At 28.5% G+C, this 19,322-nt stretch overlaps 1 protein-coding gene and 1 long non-coding RNA gene across 3 annotated transcripts in view; one reads left to right on the top strand and one right to left on the bottom strand.

Moving 5' to 3' along the window:
- The window catches only part of LOC122271829 (uncharacterized), a 15,470-nt gene extending 15,135 nt beyond the window's left edge, over positions 1-335 (top strand). The window contains exon 3 of the mRNA XM_043054346.2: positions 10-335. Coding sequence (XP_042910280.1) covers positions 10-220 — 211 coding nt within the window. The 3' untranslated portion in view covers positions 221-335. The remainder of the gene's footprint in view (positions 1-9) is intronic.
- Positions 336-3,904: 3,569 nt separating this feature from the next.
- LOC122271830 (uncharacterized) lies at positions 3,905-16,695 on the bottom strand. 2 transcript variants are annotated; one of them, XR_006226620.2, is made up of 3 exons: positions 16,327-16,590; positions 11,314-11,486; positions 3,905-8,380 (listed from the first exon to the last, which is right to left on the bottom strand). It is a non-coding gene; the product is annotated as an uncharacterized lncRNA (long non-coding RNA). The 2 variants fall into 2 exon arrangements; XR_011636531.1 differs by lacking the exon at positions 3,905-8,380 and having other exon boundaries at positions 8,668-11,486; positions 16,327-16,695.
- Between the last annotated feature and the right edge of the window lie 2,627 nt (positions 16,696-19,322).

Raw genomic sequence — 19,322 nt, 5'->3', positions numbered from 1 at the left:
ATCTTCCAGCTTTGGAAAAATGCCTTGGAAAAACCCACAGTCCAAGCCACAGTGGCAATCTCCAATGTACAAGCCGAAATGGCAAGATTCGCTTTCAAAACCGCAATGGCAACTATCGAAAGCACACCACATGAAACCGTTTATGAAACGACCATTTAAGAATTCGAACTCTTTAAACAAACAGCCGCATGACCAATGGAGAGCAGGACCTAAAGAGTGACAAGGAAGATTACGTACTAAACCTAATGGCATATTTTTCCGACAAACTACACCCCAACCCAGAAATTGGCCAGATTACATTCCTCCACTTTCTATTATAAAACCTGAACTGACCCGCATTTGCGTTACATAGAGAGGAAGACCACGAGAACCTCCCACTTTTAGCCTGACGGCAAGGGGACTCTAACTCTTGATCTACCACTGAGGATATTTCACGTTAGCACTCTGGGCGGTGCAAGCCGGATGGGGAATTCGACTGGGATTCGAGCCCGGTTCACCTCGTGAGGCGAACGCTCTATCCCCTGAGCCATCACGGCTCAGTATATTGTAATTATCATCGAGAGATTAACTCATGTGCTGCCACAGAGATGACCGAATGCTCACTTTTCGATGGCACAGATTCACAAATTTTATTTTTCAACCAGAGATTATTTAAAGCACTCTTAATGTGCATATTTAAGAATTATTGTCGAAGTTGAAGCCATAAAAATGCATTGGCTAGGAATCTTGAAAATATATTGGACTTGAGAAAAACATTTAAAATCTAATGAATCCTTTCTGAGAAAGGTGACCAGAAAAGATCAAAACCCGTTTGTTTGCCAGAAAGGAATTGGAATGTGATTATTAAATATATTTTTAATTTAATATGCAAATCAAACTTATTACGATTGCTGATAACTCAGTTTCGTCTGATGAAATAGAAGTGAAATTCTTTTCATTTTTGACTTAATTTCTGGATCAGAAGCAAGATGAAAAGTTATTATTTTTTGATATAAGCATGAACTCATAATTTTCCATCTTAAACTGCGAAGACACTTTATCAGAAAAAATATTTTCTTTGATTTATAAATGACCAAATAGGAATTTTTAATTGATGAGTCATGAGTCAGGGCACAAAAATTAGATATTTAAATATTAAAATAATTTCCAACCAAAATAATGTACAACCCAAATAATATGAAATCGCATTAATTGTTTCGAAAATTAACTAGTGTTCGCATCATCGTAAAGCATCAACTTTGTAAATTTATGAGAAAAACAATAGTATTTTTCAATTTAAAAAGAACGGAAGAATTTATTTTTAGACGACAACTTCCGAATTGGAAAGAGCTAATCAGAAGATGTAAATAGAGTTTAATCAAATAGTGTAAAGACGGCACTTTCAGAAAAAATGTATTTCATTTGATTTAGATAACCAAAGGAAAATTTTAATTTAGCAAATAACGAGATAGAATTTTATGCAAACTATGCAAACAAAATAATGGAAAAAGTATTTATTGATTGAAAAACTCTTATTTGAAATAAAGCATCGAAGCTTGCAAAGGGGACAAATTGCCTAAGACTGAGTTTAGAAAGATCAGTATGGAAGAAAATATCCTAACATCGTTTTTTGTTTTACAGTGCAGGTAAGTGTACATTGCAGGTACATATTTCAAACATTTATGCATTTTTAAAGAGCTTTTAATATTGAATAACCGCGCAAATTGCTAATTTTTATACCTTAATTTAATTTTTTAAAGGAGAGGTTAAAAATAATCCAAACTTAGATAATTAAACTTGCAACTGTAATTATTCAACACGAGTTAAAGTCCTTTTATATTTTCCTTATTAATGTCAAACTGACGTAGTTTAAAGAGAAAATTAAATTTCATTAAAATATAGATTTGATAAAATCTGCAGTTTTTGAATATATTAAAATTTTTCAGAAACACCTGAACTACTCAAAACTGATAAAAGTTCTCTCTTAACCGACCGTTAGTTAAGTTTGAAAATCTGTTTACAAATTTGAATTTATGTTGAACTATGTAAGAAATTAAATCTGAAATGTTTGCTGAAAATTTAACTCAGAACTTCACAAGAAATAATTTATAAAAGGATTTTTATAAGATTAAACAAAAAGAAATTTTTAAGCAAATTTTTGACCTTGTATTTAAAAATCAAAGATAATTTAATTGGACTTACGTACAAGTGACAAGTTTTAACCGAGAAAAAAAAATTAAAATTCATAAGAGAATTTAGAAGCTTGCATTCTAAGGGAAAAATCAAAAGAGTTATTCACTTAAGAGATTACAAGTGCCAAAACTTTTGATTAGACTTTGTTATGCAGACTCTTTTTCTGGTTTGACAAAGAGTATGCTTAGATTAATTTCGATGGAATCTAAAATGTTCATTTTGTGGAAAATCTAAACAGTTTGAAACTAGAATTAAACAGATTTGCTCGGGCAAACATATTTAGTATTTAAGGTGCCCTCGTAATCTTTAGTCAACCAACATCCTGAGCCACACAGCAAGAGTACACTTAACTTCAAATTTTGCCCAAACTATATATTAGAAAGAAAAAAAAACTCTAGTAGAACCACAAAAATTCCATTTTGTGCGAGAGTATTAAATATTAGAATTTTTCTAATCCCGTTCCTTAATCTGCAAATTAAAACCACAATAAAAACAAAAAATTTTAACAAAAAATTTAATTTATTTTCAATATAAAATACACAGTACAGATACGATTTTTACAATTTATCTTTTAATATAGTCTAGCATTACAAAAAACTAAAAATTTATAACCAAAATACTTTTATGATATATAGTATAAATATCAGAGTAAAATTTCTTTCAATTACTGTAAGAAGTTTCAAACACTAGTTCAATACAATTATACAATGTAAACATTTACCACTAATTTTTTTCGTTAAACATTTACTACTAATTTGCTCCTGGAAAAATTTAGTATTAGAAATTATAACACTTTCACTTCCTTTGACTAATTTTCCACATTACTAAAAGCAGTGATTAATAAACAGTATAAATCCTGATTTTAAACTAAATGTGTTAACTTATAAATTAAAAACTTTAGATCCTTGTAAAAAAAAGACTTGTTTATTAAAGTCTTACAGCATGTTATAAAAATCGAAGCTCTATAAATTCTATCTATATTTGTTAATAAAACCAACGCTGCGATTATGACAACACTTTAAACTGTCAGAAATTTAGAAAAATTTTACATTTTGATTGGTAATTATATATATTCAATATTTGTTTTAAAAATATATGCAGAACTGATTTGGATTTATCATAGTAAATATACTGAAGCAATATATTCAAATTTATACTTTATAGTTTGGTGTAAGTTAGGACAGGATTTTTACACCAATAAATTTTTTTATATACGTGTTAGATTAATTTTAGTGTCAAAAGCTCACAAATTAATGAGTTTCAAAAATAAAAATACATAAATTTCTTATCTAACACATCAGAGTAGCATCAATATTACATTTACATTATGAAAAATTATAATTTATGAATTCTGTTAGGTACATATTTTATAATATAAGTTTCATTTTATGCTATACACATAGATTACACATTCGATATCTAAGACAAGACTGATTACATAAGCCTAAAAAGCAGTGGATATATACAGTTTAAGTCGATGTTAATTTAGCTGATACAAAATATTTAGGAAAAACTAAAAGATATAATTGAATAATTATTTTTAAGTAGAATTTAATTAAAAATAGTATTAGAAGTAAATGAAATAAAATGTACACTTTACAAGTTAATGCACGGCATAACCTTCTCTTGTTTGTAAAAAAAATTCAGGTTTCCCAAACACAATTTTAAAATATGTTGATCCAAAAATATTTAAATTAATTGACCTAAAAATAAAAAATTAGCAACTTAAAAAATCGTTAATTTAAAGAAATTTTCTAAGTGCTTAGAATTTTGAATAAACAAAACTGTTAAATGCAATTTAATGAAACTCACTCAGGTCGGTAACTGAATTTGTTTTCACAAGATTTTAATAAAAGTACGAGTTAATTGTTAAAGTTTTCGTTTTCACAGACACTTTGCTAAAATTTCAAAATCTACAGAAAAGTTTTACTACCATTTTTAGGCCGATTATAAGGTAATATAAAGAAAGTACGATAACTTTAATAATTACGCATTTTTAGCATACAAATCTTAGTTTACCGTTATCTCGAGTCGTTTAAAACCAATTTTCATACAACTTAAAAATTATAATTTAGTTAATTTTGAATACTAAACATTTTTTTATCCAGCTCTCACTTCCTTAATTTCTAAGTTACAATACATCACTTTGACGTCTTAAATTTCTTAACGAAAAGAGAGTTCTAAATTAAAGTATAACTGTAGAGAGTTTTTACGTACGGCAACTTACACTTGGAAATCTGAAACTTTCGAAACTGCTGAACGAGTGTGGAGGTCGAAGAGGGCCGTCTATCGCTACCATTTCTAACTCCACACTTGTTGAAAATTTCGAAATTTTCCGTCCTACACAAGTGTTTTTGTTAGCGCTATATCAATCTCCTAATCAAACAGAAAGATTTCAAAGAATTAATAGTAATTAAGTTAATAGCGTTTAGAAGTCGACGAAGTTAAAAACTATTTGATTTTAGTAGAGCAAAGAATTTTCGGTTACTCTTTTTAAAAATGTCAAATTGCGATTTTAGATTTGAGTAATGTATCGATGATTAACTTATTCAGTATTCCTGCTACCAAATTAACGGTTGATATTTTGCGTGCGTGCGCGTATGATACTACTTTGGCTCTAACCCCCCCTTTAATCCCGGTGTTTCGATTTAAATTAAGAACCGTAATCGTCCTGTAATTGTTTTCCAGCTGTTTATTTTCTAAAACTCTATTCTAACAGTACACAATTTCAATTTAAGACATCAGGCATATAGATTTCCACAAGAGGTAGAATTTATTAGAAACATTACTACAGTAGGAAATTACTCAAAAATCTATCATTGATCTAATGCTGGAGTCGAGATAAGAAGCTGGAATAGAGAAAGAACAGTAATTTCCTAAATATAGCCCTTCTTGTAAACTGCTTTAATACGATCAAATTTACAATGTTTGAAGAAAGAAGACACATTTTAAATATCAATTCAACAGTCATGAAATTTTATACAAGCAGAGCTTATTTTACTTCCCATTACATAATATGCTCGCTCGTAATAAATTTGTTCAGTCTCTTAGATGTTTCGAACTTCAATAAAAGCATTTTCGTAACTTTTTAATATTGAAAACTTAGCAATTAGTTTTATTACAAATCTCATTATTTTTAAAAAAATGAAGATACTTTTAAAAGACACGATACAATGTTATTAATTCCTTGATTGCTAATTATGATGTAAGTTTTAGACTGGATTCTTTCTGCATAGTTGAATAGTTAAAATCTGTGCATATTAAATGAAAATACGGTTTCGGCAGTGAGGAGCAGACGATTAAGAAAATACTGTACTGACATTTTGTTCTTTACGTGCTTGTTATATAATTTCTTTACATTTTGTTTTTCTTTATTAAGAATTTTAAAGGTTTTTAGCGAAAGTTGCGAATTAGAGTTAAAATTAACTATTGGAACGTTAAGATAGAACTGCATTTTTATTTTAAAACTAACTTTAGGATGTTTTAAACGTTTTAAATACTATAAATATTACATCAGGCAAGGTATTACGAAGGAGCAATTTGAAAAAAAAAAAAACTCAATTTGGAAAGGTACAAAATGCAGTACTGCATCTTTTACGGTATTTTGTAAACTTTAAGTATTTGTTTCTTTATAAATAAGCATTTCATTTAATTATATTAAAAAAATTACGATTTCCTAACAAACTTTAAAAGATTTTAAGCTCTGTTTAGTACTTTATGAAGGAATTCACGATTTTGTATTCTCTAAGAAAAAAAACTGTTCTACATACAAATATTTTACTTTAAAACTAAAAACTAAAATTTAGTAAACCAAACCAAAATTTTCGGAAAAATTTTATAATTTTTTTTTGCGAAATTTTCTGTACAACGTTAATTTTAAATTTTTTTTTTTACTCAATTCGGCATAAAGTTTGGTGCTTTATAGGAATTTAAGGTAACTAATTCCACCACTGAAGCAACAAGTTAGTGTTAGATGTTAAGGTAGGGTAAGTTAAGTGATTAGTAAATTAGGAATTATTTTGTTACTTCAGCAGCAAAATTAAGTTACATTAAACGTCCTGAAAATTATGAAAATTTGCTAAGCAAAAATATTGGAGTTTTATTTATTTTAAATATTAAAACGCTATAGCCTTCAAGTACTTTAACAAAAAAAAAAAAAAATACTAAAAAATAGTTTTAGTTAATTTGTTTAAATTTTTTCCCCTCATAACACGTTAATGTCTACAACTGGATACATTATCCGGATAATGTATCCAGACTTTTAAATAAAAATTATCAAAGTAACTGCTTGTTTTCACATTAATTTTTTAAATTTTATATTTGGCGTTAACTACACTAAGTCATACAAACCTTGGCATGAGAGTTCGTATATTAATTATTTTAACTGCAAGTCAAAGTATGTAGAACAGTAAAAATATGCGAAATTAAATTTAGAAAACCTAGAATTTGAATTTTTTTTCCCTTTCAAGAAGCATCTTTATAATACCTGCGTTTCGCGAGTAAAATCTCCCCCTATTATGCTCTGTATGAATACCTTCCTTTGTTTTTCAAAAATTCACCAAGCTTTTATTCTAGTTTTGCACACGAGAGTTTTAATTTTATGTTACAGTATACAAATGATATATTTCTTCAAATGTATTTGAAAAATTCAATTAAATTACTTAAATTTGGATTCAAAGTAATATCGCACATTATAATTTGTGTGTGTTCACTGTCCATGTTTAAGTTAATTTCAGTCTAGCTTTTGATTCAAAGTTATGAATCCGTGAAAAGTGCAGACGATATTTTGAAATTTTATTTCTCGCAATTTTGGTGTATAGAATTTTGTGTGGATCCGTTTAAGTTTCGTCAAAGGGATTTTTATTTACAAAACTTAATACATCAATAAAGAAGAAATGAGACTTAACTGCGAACTTTCTGAGAAATTTTATTTTTGAATGTTCTAGCATGAATACTAAAAGCTAATTTAAATAGTTTGGGAACTACTGTAAAACAAAGTTCATAAATAATGCAATTAGAGACAGTAATAACTGTTTAATTCAAGAGTTTTTGTATTTAAGTCACTTTTTCGAAGTTTGAATGTCGGATTTTAGTTAAAATTAAATTGTGCCAAAATTTACCCTCCAAATAAATATAAATTTAGAAAATTTAAGCTTAGATCATTCTAAAGTACTCTAGCATTGTAGTACCCAAAACTATAGTACGACCTTTTCTACATACTTTTATTTACGATTTATTCACTTTAGTTCGCATTGTATAAAGCAAATGCTATTCTTTTTGGTAATTATCATAAAACTTAATTAAAATTTAGTTTATTTTGAATACTGAACATTGTTTTTTATCCAGCTTTTACTTCAATTTCTAAGTTACAATATCTCACTTTGAAGACATAAATTTCTAAACATAAAGAACGTTCTAAATTAAAGTACGTCAGAGCGGAGAGTTTTCACGTACAGCAACGTACAAGTGGGGAAGAGGGAGCAGACCTGCCGCCACCAATTCGAACTCCACACTTGCTCAGAAATTTCAAAATTTTCCGTCCTACACAAGCTTTTATGTTAGCGCTATATCAATCTCCAAATCAAACAGAAAAATTTCGAAAAATTAATAGTAATTAAATTAATAGTGTTTAGAAGTCTACGAATATCAATTAAGTTTTAACCTCGAATTTAGTAGCGTAGAGAATTTTCGGTTACTCTTTTTAAAAATGTCAAATTGCGATTGTAGATTTGAGTAATGCACCGATGATAAATTTGTTCAGTATTCCTGCTATCAAACTAACAGTTAATATTTGGAGCGCGAATGATACTACTTTCGCTCTAAAGCCCCTTCAAGAAGACCTATACAACTGTGTATAATCCTGGTGTTTCTATTTAAATTAAGAACCGTAATCGTCCTGTAATTTGGCTGTTTATTTTATAGAATTTAAGCTTATCTGTCAAAACTAACTACGTTTGCGTAAAAAGTACTTAAACGTTTAACTTAAATTTCACTGTAATTAAAATTTCGGTCAAAATTTTAATATATATATAGCTCATACCTTTATTAAAAAACATTACCTACCTATTCTAGTAGTATACAATTTCAACTTAACATCTCAGGCACACAGATTTCCAGAACAGGTAGTCTTAAAACATTACTACAGAATTAAACGACATAAAATTCTATCATTCGTCAACTGATCTCGTGCTGGGATTGAGCTACGAAACTGGAATAGAAAAAGAGCAGTAATTTCCTAAATATGGCCTTAATTCGATCAAATTTTCAATGTTTAAAGAGAGCAGGCACATTTTAAAAATTAATTTAATTGTTATGAAATTTTATATAACCAGAGCTTATTCTACTTCCCATTACATAATATACTAGCTCATAATAACTTTGTTCAGCCTTTTAGAAATTTCGAAAACTTTGGGAAAACTTTAATAAAAGCATTTCCATAACTTTTCATATTAAAACGCAGCAATCTGTTTTAATACAAATCCTTATTTTTTTAAAAAAATTTATAGAGATTTAAGACAGAAGACAGTATAATTCATTGATTGCTAATAATGCTTTAAATTTTAGACTGGATTCTTTCTGCAGAGTTGAAAATAGTAAAAATCTGTATATTAGAGGAAAATATGGTATCGGACGAGGGGTGCAGACGATTAAGAAAATGTGTAGTCCTTGTAGACAGCTATATTTGCATTTTGTTTTATATGTGCTTCTTATAATTGTTTAATATTTTGTTTTTACCTTTTCTTTTTAAGAATTTTAAAGCTTTTATTAGTGAAAATTCCGTACTACAGTTAAAATTAACTAATAGAACTTTAAGATAGAACTGCATTTTTATCTTGAAACTGTTTTCAACGCTTTAAAATACTCAAAATATTACATCAGGCAAGATATTACGAAGATGCAATTTGAAAAAAATCACAAACAATTAGGAAAGGTACAAAATGTACTACACCTTCACGATAATAAATTTGTAAACTTTCAAGTATTAGTTTCTTTAAAGAGAATCATTTCATTTAATTATATTTAAAAATTTAATAAGCTTTAAAAGATTTTAAACTGCTGTTTAGTATTTTATGAAGGAATTCACTATTTTGTGCTCGTAAAAAATAAAAACTGTTCTACATGCTAATATTTTACTTTTTAGAAAGAAAAACTTAAAATTTAGGCAAAACGGGAATATTATTAAACCAAAAGTTTCGGGAAAAATTACATTTTATAGATTTTTTTGCGAAATTTTCTTTATACCGTTAATTTTAAGTCTTTTTACTCAATTCTGCATAATATTTGCTGTTTTAGGGGAATTTAAAGAAACTTATTCCACTACTGAAGCAGCAAGTTAGTGTTAGATGTAAAATGTTAAGGTAAGTTAAGTGATTAGTAAATTACGGATTATTTTTCTACTTCAGCAGCAAAAATAAGTGACATTAAACTTCCCTGAAAATTTGCCAAACAAAAATATTTGAATTTTATTTTTCTTTAAATATATAAACGTTACAGCCTTTAAGGACTTTAACAAAAAATACTCATTCAAAAAAAAAATCAGTTTAGTAAGTTGAAAATTTTTCCTCCTTCTAACTCGTAAATGGCTACAACTTTTTTAAATTATCCAGATAATATATCCAGACTTTAACTATTGATGTAAAAACAAGCAGTTACTTCGATAACAATTTTTATTTAAATTTTATAATCGGTCTTAACTACACTAAGTCTATATAAACCTTTGCATGAGAGTTCGTATATTAATTACTTTAACTGCAAGTTAAAGCATGTAGAACAGTAAAAATATGCTCAATTATACAATTAATTTAGAAAACCTAAAATTTGAAGTCCTGTTTTCCTTTTAATGAGCACCTTTATTATATCTCCCTCTGCTTAGAGAGTAAAACATTCCTCTATTAAGTTAAGACTGAATTCCTTCCTTTGTATATCAAAAATTTACTTAGCTATAAATCTAGTTTTGCACACGAGAAGTAAATTTATATTACAGTATACAAATAATATATTTTTTCAATGTATTTAAAAATTTAAATTAAATCTATTAAATTTGTATTTAGAATAGTATAGCACATTATGATTTGTGTGTGTTCAATGTCAAGTTTATGATTCCAAGTTATGAATCCGTGAAAAGTGCAGGGGAGGAGAATATTTAGAAATTTTATTTCTCACAATTTTGGTGTATAGAGTTGTGTGGATCCGTCTAAATTCAGTTAAAGGGATTTATTACAAAACCATTAATGCATCAATAAAGAAGAAACGAGACATGTCTGCGAATTTCTTTAGAGATTTTATTTTTGAATGTTCTAGCATGAATACTAAAAGTTAATTTAAATAGTTTGCGAACTACTGTAAAAAAACATTCATAAATTAAGCAATTATATATAGCAATAACTCTTTAATTTAAAAAAATTGTATTTAAGTAACTTTTTTGAAGTTTGAACGTCAGGTTTTTGTTAAAATTAAATTGTGCCAAAATTTACTCTCCAAATAAATACAAATTTAGAAAATTTAAGCTTAGATCATTCTAAAGCACTCTAGCATTGTAGTACCGATACTATAATATTTGGTATAGAAGTTCCTGATTGAAAAGCCCCATTCTACTTCACGCTAATATGTAAAAGAATAAACTAAAAACTAAAGTTATTAAAACTTTTTTTATAACGGAATTTTTAAGCATTCTAAAAAATATGGTTCACAAGTTTTCTTGGTACAAGGTGAATGTCCAGTACAAATGTTTTAAATTACTGGTATCATGGCGGCGACAGTTTTTTTAAAAAAATGGAGTGATACAATAAAGCTAAGCGACGAGAATAGTTTAGAGTTTAGGAAAACTGCGTGCCTGAGGAAGATAGAAATATGGCAGATAATTCTTTTGCATTTAACAGAAATGTACCTAAAACATTTTGCTAGAAATTTTGTAAGTTTGCGCAGAAGGCTTAAAAAATAAATCATCGTAAGAAAATTAAGACTAAAGCTTTCTCGAATACCTTAAATTCCAGCAAAAATTTTTTTAAATATTAAAGCCAAAATCTAATTTTTTTTAAGTTAGTATTTTTATCAATGATAAACTTTTACATAGTTAATTTACTTTTCAAAAACAAGAGAAATTATTATAGATAAAATCTGTATTAAAAATTAACATCTTACAGATAACAATGAAATTTGCAATGAAAAGCACCGAAGATACGAGACCAGTCAATAGAACATAAATAAATGTTGAAGACCTGAACGCTGCAATTATGACAGATAAGTAGCAGATAAATCTCCATGTAGTTTATCGTAGAAGGAATACATGAAACCAGTAGTTCCTATCTGCCATTCTGAAAACAAAAATATTTGTTACTTCCTAAGCAAGGGAAAAATGCTAAATCCTTAAAATTAGTGATCTAAACTCAAAAAATTGTGGCTACGACTTTATATTTAGGTGTAGTGAAGCGCCATACATACTTCTATTGATCTAGAAGTTTCCGTACATCAATAATACTCTTTTACACCACTTTCAGTAAAGTTTGTCATTTGTAGCTGTTTTACTAAAATTTGTAATTTCCATAAGAGGACGCCATGTCGCGGAATAAAATTTTACTTATTACGATAAGATATAAAGCAATAGTCATTCATTTAGGATGTACGTATACAATATTTCTTAAAATTCGTTAAGGAAACACAACATTCAGAAGGCTTGAATCCAAAGCAAATAGAAATAGAATTATTTCTTTTACAGATTTATCTAAATTTTCTGAGAAAATTTAGATATAACTAGAAACAAACTTGTTTTTGTGGAATGTTTAACAAATTGGAAATCGAACTTCTTTTAAACAAAAAATGTCATTTATTTGAGACTTACTTTGTCATTATTAAAAACTTACTACGACAAGATTTGTGAAAATATTCCTGAATGGAATGAGTTTGGTGACATCATTTATTGATTTCAAATTATATCTTTTAACATTTATATGAATTTCGCGATTTGGTATTAACTAGAAATAACACAATTTTAAGAATTTTTCATCATATCCGGGTAGATATTACACGAGTGTTTACAGTAAAAGAATATATAACTGATTTTTCTCCATTTATATAAAAAAACTGATGAAAAAGGATCCTTAAGCCAATGTAACATAGGGGTAAAATTCATCTATCATAACTGCTTCTCTATGTGATACTTATAAAAATTGTGTAAGATTGCACATAAAACAAATCTTGAAAAAATTGAAATAGATGTGGAAATTCCAATTAAAAATTTCTTAAAATTTAATTCAACACTCCATGTTATATGTTAACAAATTTACTGATTTTTTGCACCATTCAAATTTAATAATTAGAAATATTTAGACCAGGGTTGACAAGATTTCACACAGAATTACACAAGGTAAAAGGAGTTTTTTCTCGTCCAAAACACTTCCGTCTAAAACTAAATTACAAAATATCAATTAAGCATTATGTTCCGTATTTGTAAGTTACGCTCTTGGTGTTCGAGCATCTCCCCTTGGCACACTGTAAATACGCCAACTCGGCAAGCTGTCTATGTTTGTACGCCATTACAGTCTACGCTCTACACCCGCAAGGAAAACGCAAATAAACTCATTTTATACAAACGCTTTCTCTTTATTTTTACGCCACCCCTCCGCACATTTTGGTCCTAAGCGAACCGGAGGTGATCCAGAACCTATGGAATACTGAAGAAACGCTTTAGATTGAATTTAATAAATTCATCCCGCTAAAATATGGCAAATATCATGGCCTTAAACCGCAAGCGTGGCAGCATAAAAAGCCAGCTTACGAAACTAAATGTCCTCACAGAAGGACAAGACAATATGGACATTTCTGAGCTCCAGGCTCAATTGGTGTGCTTAGTATCCAACAGAAATTCGAAACGCTAAAAGGACGACTACTACAAAATCGCAGAGGAAGAAGATTTCCAGAAAGTCGAGGCCTCTCTTCGAAGTGGATGACGACATTCAAAAATTAGAGATAAGCCTCAAAACCTCTATTAGTAAATCAAAAACTATAAACATTGACATTGTGCAAAATCAAAGTGTTGATAATTCTATTATCAGTGATCAGCCTAAAAAAGCGTTAATTAAACTCCCGAAAATCCCACTAATATTACACGAGTGTTTACAATAAAAGAATATAACTTGGATTTTGCTAAATTTATGTAAAAAACTGATGAAAACGGACCCTTAAGCCAATGTAACATAGGGGTAAAATTCTGCTTCTTTATGAAAAACTGCTTCTTTATGTGATACTTATAAAAATTGTGTAAGATTGCACATAAAACAAATCTTGAAAAATTGAAATAGATGTGGAAATTCTAATTGAAAATTTCTTAAAATTTAATTTAACACTCCGTGTTATATGTTAACAAATTTACTGATTTTTTGCACCATTTAAATTTAATTAAAAATATCTAGACCAGGTTTGACAAGATTTCACACAGAATTACACACGGTAAAAGAAGTTTTCAGCAAACACCTATCAGTATTTACCAGCATCTCAAAGAATTACTAAGAACTGCTGTCACCAATTATTCACCAAATTTTAAATTATTAAAAGTAAAATAAATGTGTTTATAATTTTAAAAATTCAATACATATATTTTGCACTTTTGTTCATATGTTTTCAATAAATATAATTTCAGCAGAAAAAATTTTTAATACCTTTTTATGCATACCTTTTAAATACGTATTTAATTGCAGCTCGCGAAAAATTTTAAATTTTGAAAACTGGCTCGACTATTAAGGAGCTTAGCCACCTCTGTTGTATAGTGTAAAGTTAACTATGCTGACTCTTTTGTACCTTATGGACTGTAATTATAAGTTATGCTGTTACTAAATTTTTAAAAAATATGGCGTCTACTTTACACCAAGTTCTTGGTTCTCAGCCGTGGGGGTTTAAGGGTTAGCCTTCCAATGTGGTGAACCGGACCCGAATCCATTAACGGCTGGTTGACAGTAATTTCGTTCCAAACTTGCCCCAACCACAACTCTGATGCAAAATATCCTCAGTGGTAGATAAATCATGTGTTACAGTCACATTACCCTCAGGCTAACCGTGGAAGGTTCTTTTGGTCTTCCTCTCCATGTAACGCAAATGCGGGTTAATTCCATCAAAAAGTCCTCTACGAAGGAAAATCCGCCCCCCCCCCTCAATACTTGATCCAAAAGTTTCCTGTCTTCTAGATTCGGTCCAAAATTAAAAGGCTGCGTAGTTGAACATTGGTAGCAGTAAACCCAAAAATTGGGTCTGCTGTTGAATGACGGTTATACAATATAAAATTAAAATAAGCTTTAAAAATTTTCATGAACTTCTAAATGTGGGAGTCTTAAGCATATTCAATAGAAACTATTTAATTCAAAATGAGTTTTGTTATTTGTTTACCTTAACTAGATTCTTATCCTCAAGGTGAAGCATTCGTGTGAACATTTCGTAAATATTTAATATTTCAATATAATATTCTCTTACATAATAAATTTTATATATGTTTGTCAATGGTCAATATTTTGAGAATATCTCAGAACCAAATATGAACACATATAATTTTATCAACATAACTACTTTAAAAGAACGTCTAACTGTGGAATCACCCTTTCGAAACTTAGTTTCAATTTCCAAAAACTTTTCGGGCACGTTAAAACCTATTTACTGACCAATTAGTAAACAAATCTTAAAATTGAATAAGTGAATTATTCAACGTTTGTGATTCAATAATCACCCCAACTGTGTTTAAATAATTTTAGACTAACCATTTAATATACAAACAGAAATCATTATTTTCGTATAATACACAAGTCAATCAATAGCAAATTTTAAAAGCCAAACTGAAAAAAAACTTTAAACCTATTTTTAAAAAATTTAAAATTCTAATAATTTAAACATAATGAAAAAGAAATAAACTTTACTGCCAGTTCATAGAAAGTTGAACAATTCATCAAAGACTTCTCAACTGAGCAAAAATATTTTAAAGTTTGGGTTGAGACTAAAATTTACCAGTATTTGCAAATTAAAAGAGAATGCAAATTGCTTGGAGTTTAAATTTATGAATGTTTATAAGCTAGATAGAGGATTTTTAAAAATTTTCAAAAGGATTCCTTCAAATAATTTTAAATTTATATCGAATAACTAAGTTCTAGATGCGACTATCAGCACCTTATTTTTATGCCTCCTAAATTATCAAGATAAAACTTTATAAATTTAATTCATACAAGTTTCTTCACTCTATTTTGAATAATAGAATCTATGTAATATCCACAAACAATTAAATTTAACGATCTCAAATATAATAATTTATAATTTTTATAAAAGTATTTTCAGATAATACTTATCAGTTTTAAAAAAAATAGCGTTAAGAAAATTTGTCATTTTAATTTTAATCACTTAAAATTTAAAGGCAGCTGACTTGCATAATTTTTATTTTATTTTTAGGAGTTAAAAAAATAACCTTTATTTGAAAATAAGAATTTGACAGATCAGTTTTGCAATATTTTAGGTATTTCTGTGAAATTCAACATGCCAACGGTGAAAAAAAAAAATTTAAGTCAAAAATCTACTTATTTTAATTTGTAATTAAATACTTTCGTTTTGTACAACATGATAAAAATCTGACAGTAATATTTAGTGTTGCTTTAAACGTAAAATGAGTCCTATATAAAATTTTGATAAAGTTGCGGCCATCCATTTGACTGATGTTTTTAATTAAGGCCTTCGGCCTCAAGTAAGTTGGAAACTCCTGATGTNTACGACCTTCGGCCTCATGTAAGTTGGAAACACCTGATGTAGATTGAATTTTTTTTCACGCTTGAAAACCCAACGTCAACCTAGATTTAAGGTTTTAATATAGAAGGCTGTTTTTCAAGGTTTTGGATTAGGGTAAGGAGCATAGAATAGAGCTGATTGTCACAGATCTAGTTTTGAGGTTAGAAGGTTTACACGTAAACCGCATAACAAACCTTTACATTAAAAGGTTTTTGCTGAGTGAAAATAAACATTGATATTTGGGATTAATTTTTAATTACCCTGTATTTAACGTTTGCACTCTTTGAAAATTTTTAAGTGTTATAGTGACAGCCCTAATTCCTCAAACTGGAGAAAGAAGTTTATCATAAGAACGTAAAAAGGTATCCAGGGTTAAAATATAAGTTATGTAGGAAAAAAACTCACCCTTTTCGTCATATGCACTTTAGATGCATTTCGAGCAAAATATTTTCATTGTCTCGTCTCCAGATAAACCCAAACATCTAGCCGAATATTTCCACCATCATTATTGTAGTCACATCTCCAAATAAAGTGTCTTTCCATCCATTTAGGCAAATATTTCCACCATCATTACTGTAGTCGCATCCCCAGATATATTCTCCATAAAACCACATCCATTTTCCATGTAACCTGGATGAAAATCTGTAGGAGATTGTGATATTACTTTAAAAAACTAAAATTAAATACTTAAAAACGTCTTAAAGAGAGATCAACATTTTTAACTGGTCAAAAGTTTGAGTCTTCTAAATCTATGTAATTAGTATAAAAATACAAAAACCAGAACTTTTCGAACATTTGAGAAAAATTAAATAAAAATTTGCACTGATATTATATATATATATATATATATTTTAAAGAAGTCCTAGCATTACCACCACAATTATTGCCAAAAAAAAAATTTTCAAATTGTTTCTTATTGTTGGCTTGCGTCGCACTAGAGCTGCACAATTGGCTGTTGGCGACGGTCTGGGGAACATACCCGATTAGGATCCAAAGACATGCAATCTCCAATTTTTGGATGGCTCTGGTTCGGTAGCCAGACGACCAGCGCGAAGTCTTGCACTTCTCGGTAGAACAGTTTGACGAGGACTTTTTTTGTTCTATTGGAAACAGTGTCTTGACGATCAGTTCACTGCGGGACTTGATAATTTGTAAAATATGTTTTGATACATTAATAAGAAGCACGAATATTAACCTTTTTGGAGCTGACCGCTGCAATTACCTGAATTTAAAAACGAAACATGACGTAAAATAGGCAAATAACCAGAGTTCAAAATAATGGCAGAAATGAGATTTAGAAAGTTGTAAGGGAGATAAAATATTTCAAGAAATTCGATTATTAAAGCTTAAATTGCCTTTAGTTTTTAATTATAAAAAAAGTAGCACGCTTTGGAGGGTAGGATAATTCTTTTTTATTGTGTATTTCCTTGTATTCTTTCATTGTAATTAAAATTCCCGACCTACGAATAGCCTGGCAAACTTAATTATTGTACGAAAAGTAATACAGTTTAACAATTAAACTTGAAAATAGAGAAATAATTAAACATGGAAAAAAAAAGCTTTAAGTTAAAAATTTGAAATGAGTCTGTGATGCTTNGTAATACAGTTTAATAATTAAACTTGAAAATAGAGAAATAATTAAACATGAAAAAAAAAGCTTTAAGTTAAAAATTTAAAATGAGTCTGAAATGCTTGGCAGAAAAAAATGTTAAAACACTAAATGAGAAGTAGTAAACAATGACATTACCTACATTGTCAAACAAAATGAAACTACCAAGAGTGGTGGATAAATTGTAAAACATAGATTCCTAGCAAAAAAAAATGACTATTACATTTAGAAGGTCCATATGTGCTGTATACGAAACTAATGGTTGCTGGTTATTAATACTACAAAAACTTAGATTTAGGAATACTATTTTCTAACAATACTGCAATCACAGCAACAAGAAAAAATTTTTTAAAGTTAAATGAATTTTCCTTTCATAAAAAAGGATTGAAGTAAATAAAATAAGACTAAAAATTTATATAAAATATTGATTCGGAGTAATAGGTTGAAATATTAGGATATACAGTTTTTTTAAGAAAAATATTTTGCAAATAAATTCTTTAACCTTACGTTTAAAAAGAATCAAAAGTTAGAAAATAAGAAATTAGCATCGATTTTCTCTTTAGAATTTCTGCAAAAACATTTTCGTAAGGAATGATAAAATTTGAAAAAAAAAATTATAAAACTGTAACATAAAATTCAGTAAATTGATAACATATCTCAAACGCTTTCAAGGATTCTAAAAATTAAGTATTATAGCTACTTCATATTATTAAATACTGAAATACGATGCACATTTCAACGCTAGCAATTAATATTAGGATTAAATATTTCAAGCACAACAAAGCGTTTAGGTGAGTTTACCTTGGGAAACAATAAAGTGCTACGTGTAACTATCTATTGACTACTTATTTTACACTTGTTGAACTATTAGAAAACTAAACGGGAATACATTAAACCACTTTGTATTACCAAATTTTGCTTGCTTATACTTATAAACTCCGTCTGGTTAATTTAAAAATTACAAGGCGCAATTATTGATACATTAATCAGCAGCTATAGTTACATTTTTATATAGTTCAACAAGCTATAGTTACAGCTATAGTTACATTATAGTTACAGCTATATTATAGTCACAGCTAACATTATAGTCAGCAGCTATAGTTACATTAATGTTATTGATACATTAATCAATTATTGATACATTATTACAAGGCGCAATTATTGATACATTATGATATAGAATCAAACTTCACAATTTCAGGGCCCATAAACTTCAACTCATAGACAAATTAATTAGTTATGTTTGTAACACCGAAAAATCGACACGTGGGCGATGAAAAAGTAAATAATGCACTCTTATATAGGTTAAAAAAAACTGCGTGAAATTACTTTCGGCTGCTGGGTTTTGCTTAATTAGTGAAATTTCACATGGACAGAGTCTCCTTATACAGTTTTCAATGATCAATATATTTTTAAAATATCGCAGAAACAAATATGAAAGAATAAAACTTTATAAATTTAAAAATGTAACTATAGCTGCTGATTCACCCCCTTCAAAACTAGCGTAGTTTTAATTTCCAAAAACCTTTCTGACACGTTAAGAAACTATTTACTAACCAATTAAACAACAAATTATAGAAATTGAATAAGTGAATTACTCACTTAACGTTAATCACCCTAACGGAATTTAAATCATTTTTTACTCATCATTTAATATACAAACATTAGAATTCATTATTTTGGTATAAACTAATACACAAGTAAATTTATCAATAGCAAATTTTACAAGTCAGACCGAAAAATAAGGTAACTTTAAGCCTATTTAAAAATTTTAAAATTCTAATAATTTAAA

Source organism: Parasteatoda tepidariorum, chromosome 4 (assembly GCF_043381705.1).
Source record: "Parasteatoda tepidariorum isolate YZ-2023 chromosome 4, CAS_Ptep_4.0, whole genome shotgun sequence".
NCBI lineage: Eukaryota > Metazoa > Arthropoda > Arachnida > Araneae > Theridiidae > Parasteatoda > Parasteatoda tepidariorum.
The sequence above is the reverse complement of the archived record's forward strand: the minus strand, read 5'-3'. Positions and strand labels throughout refer to the sequence as shown.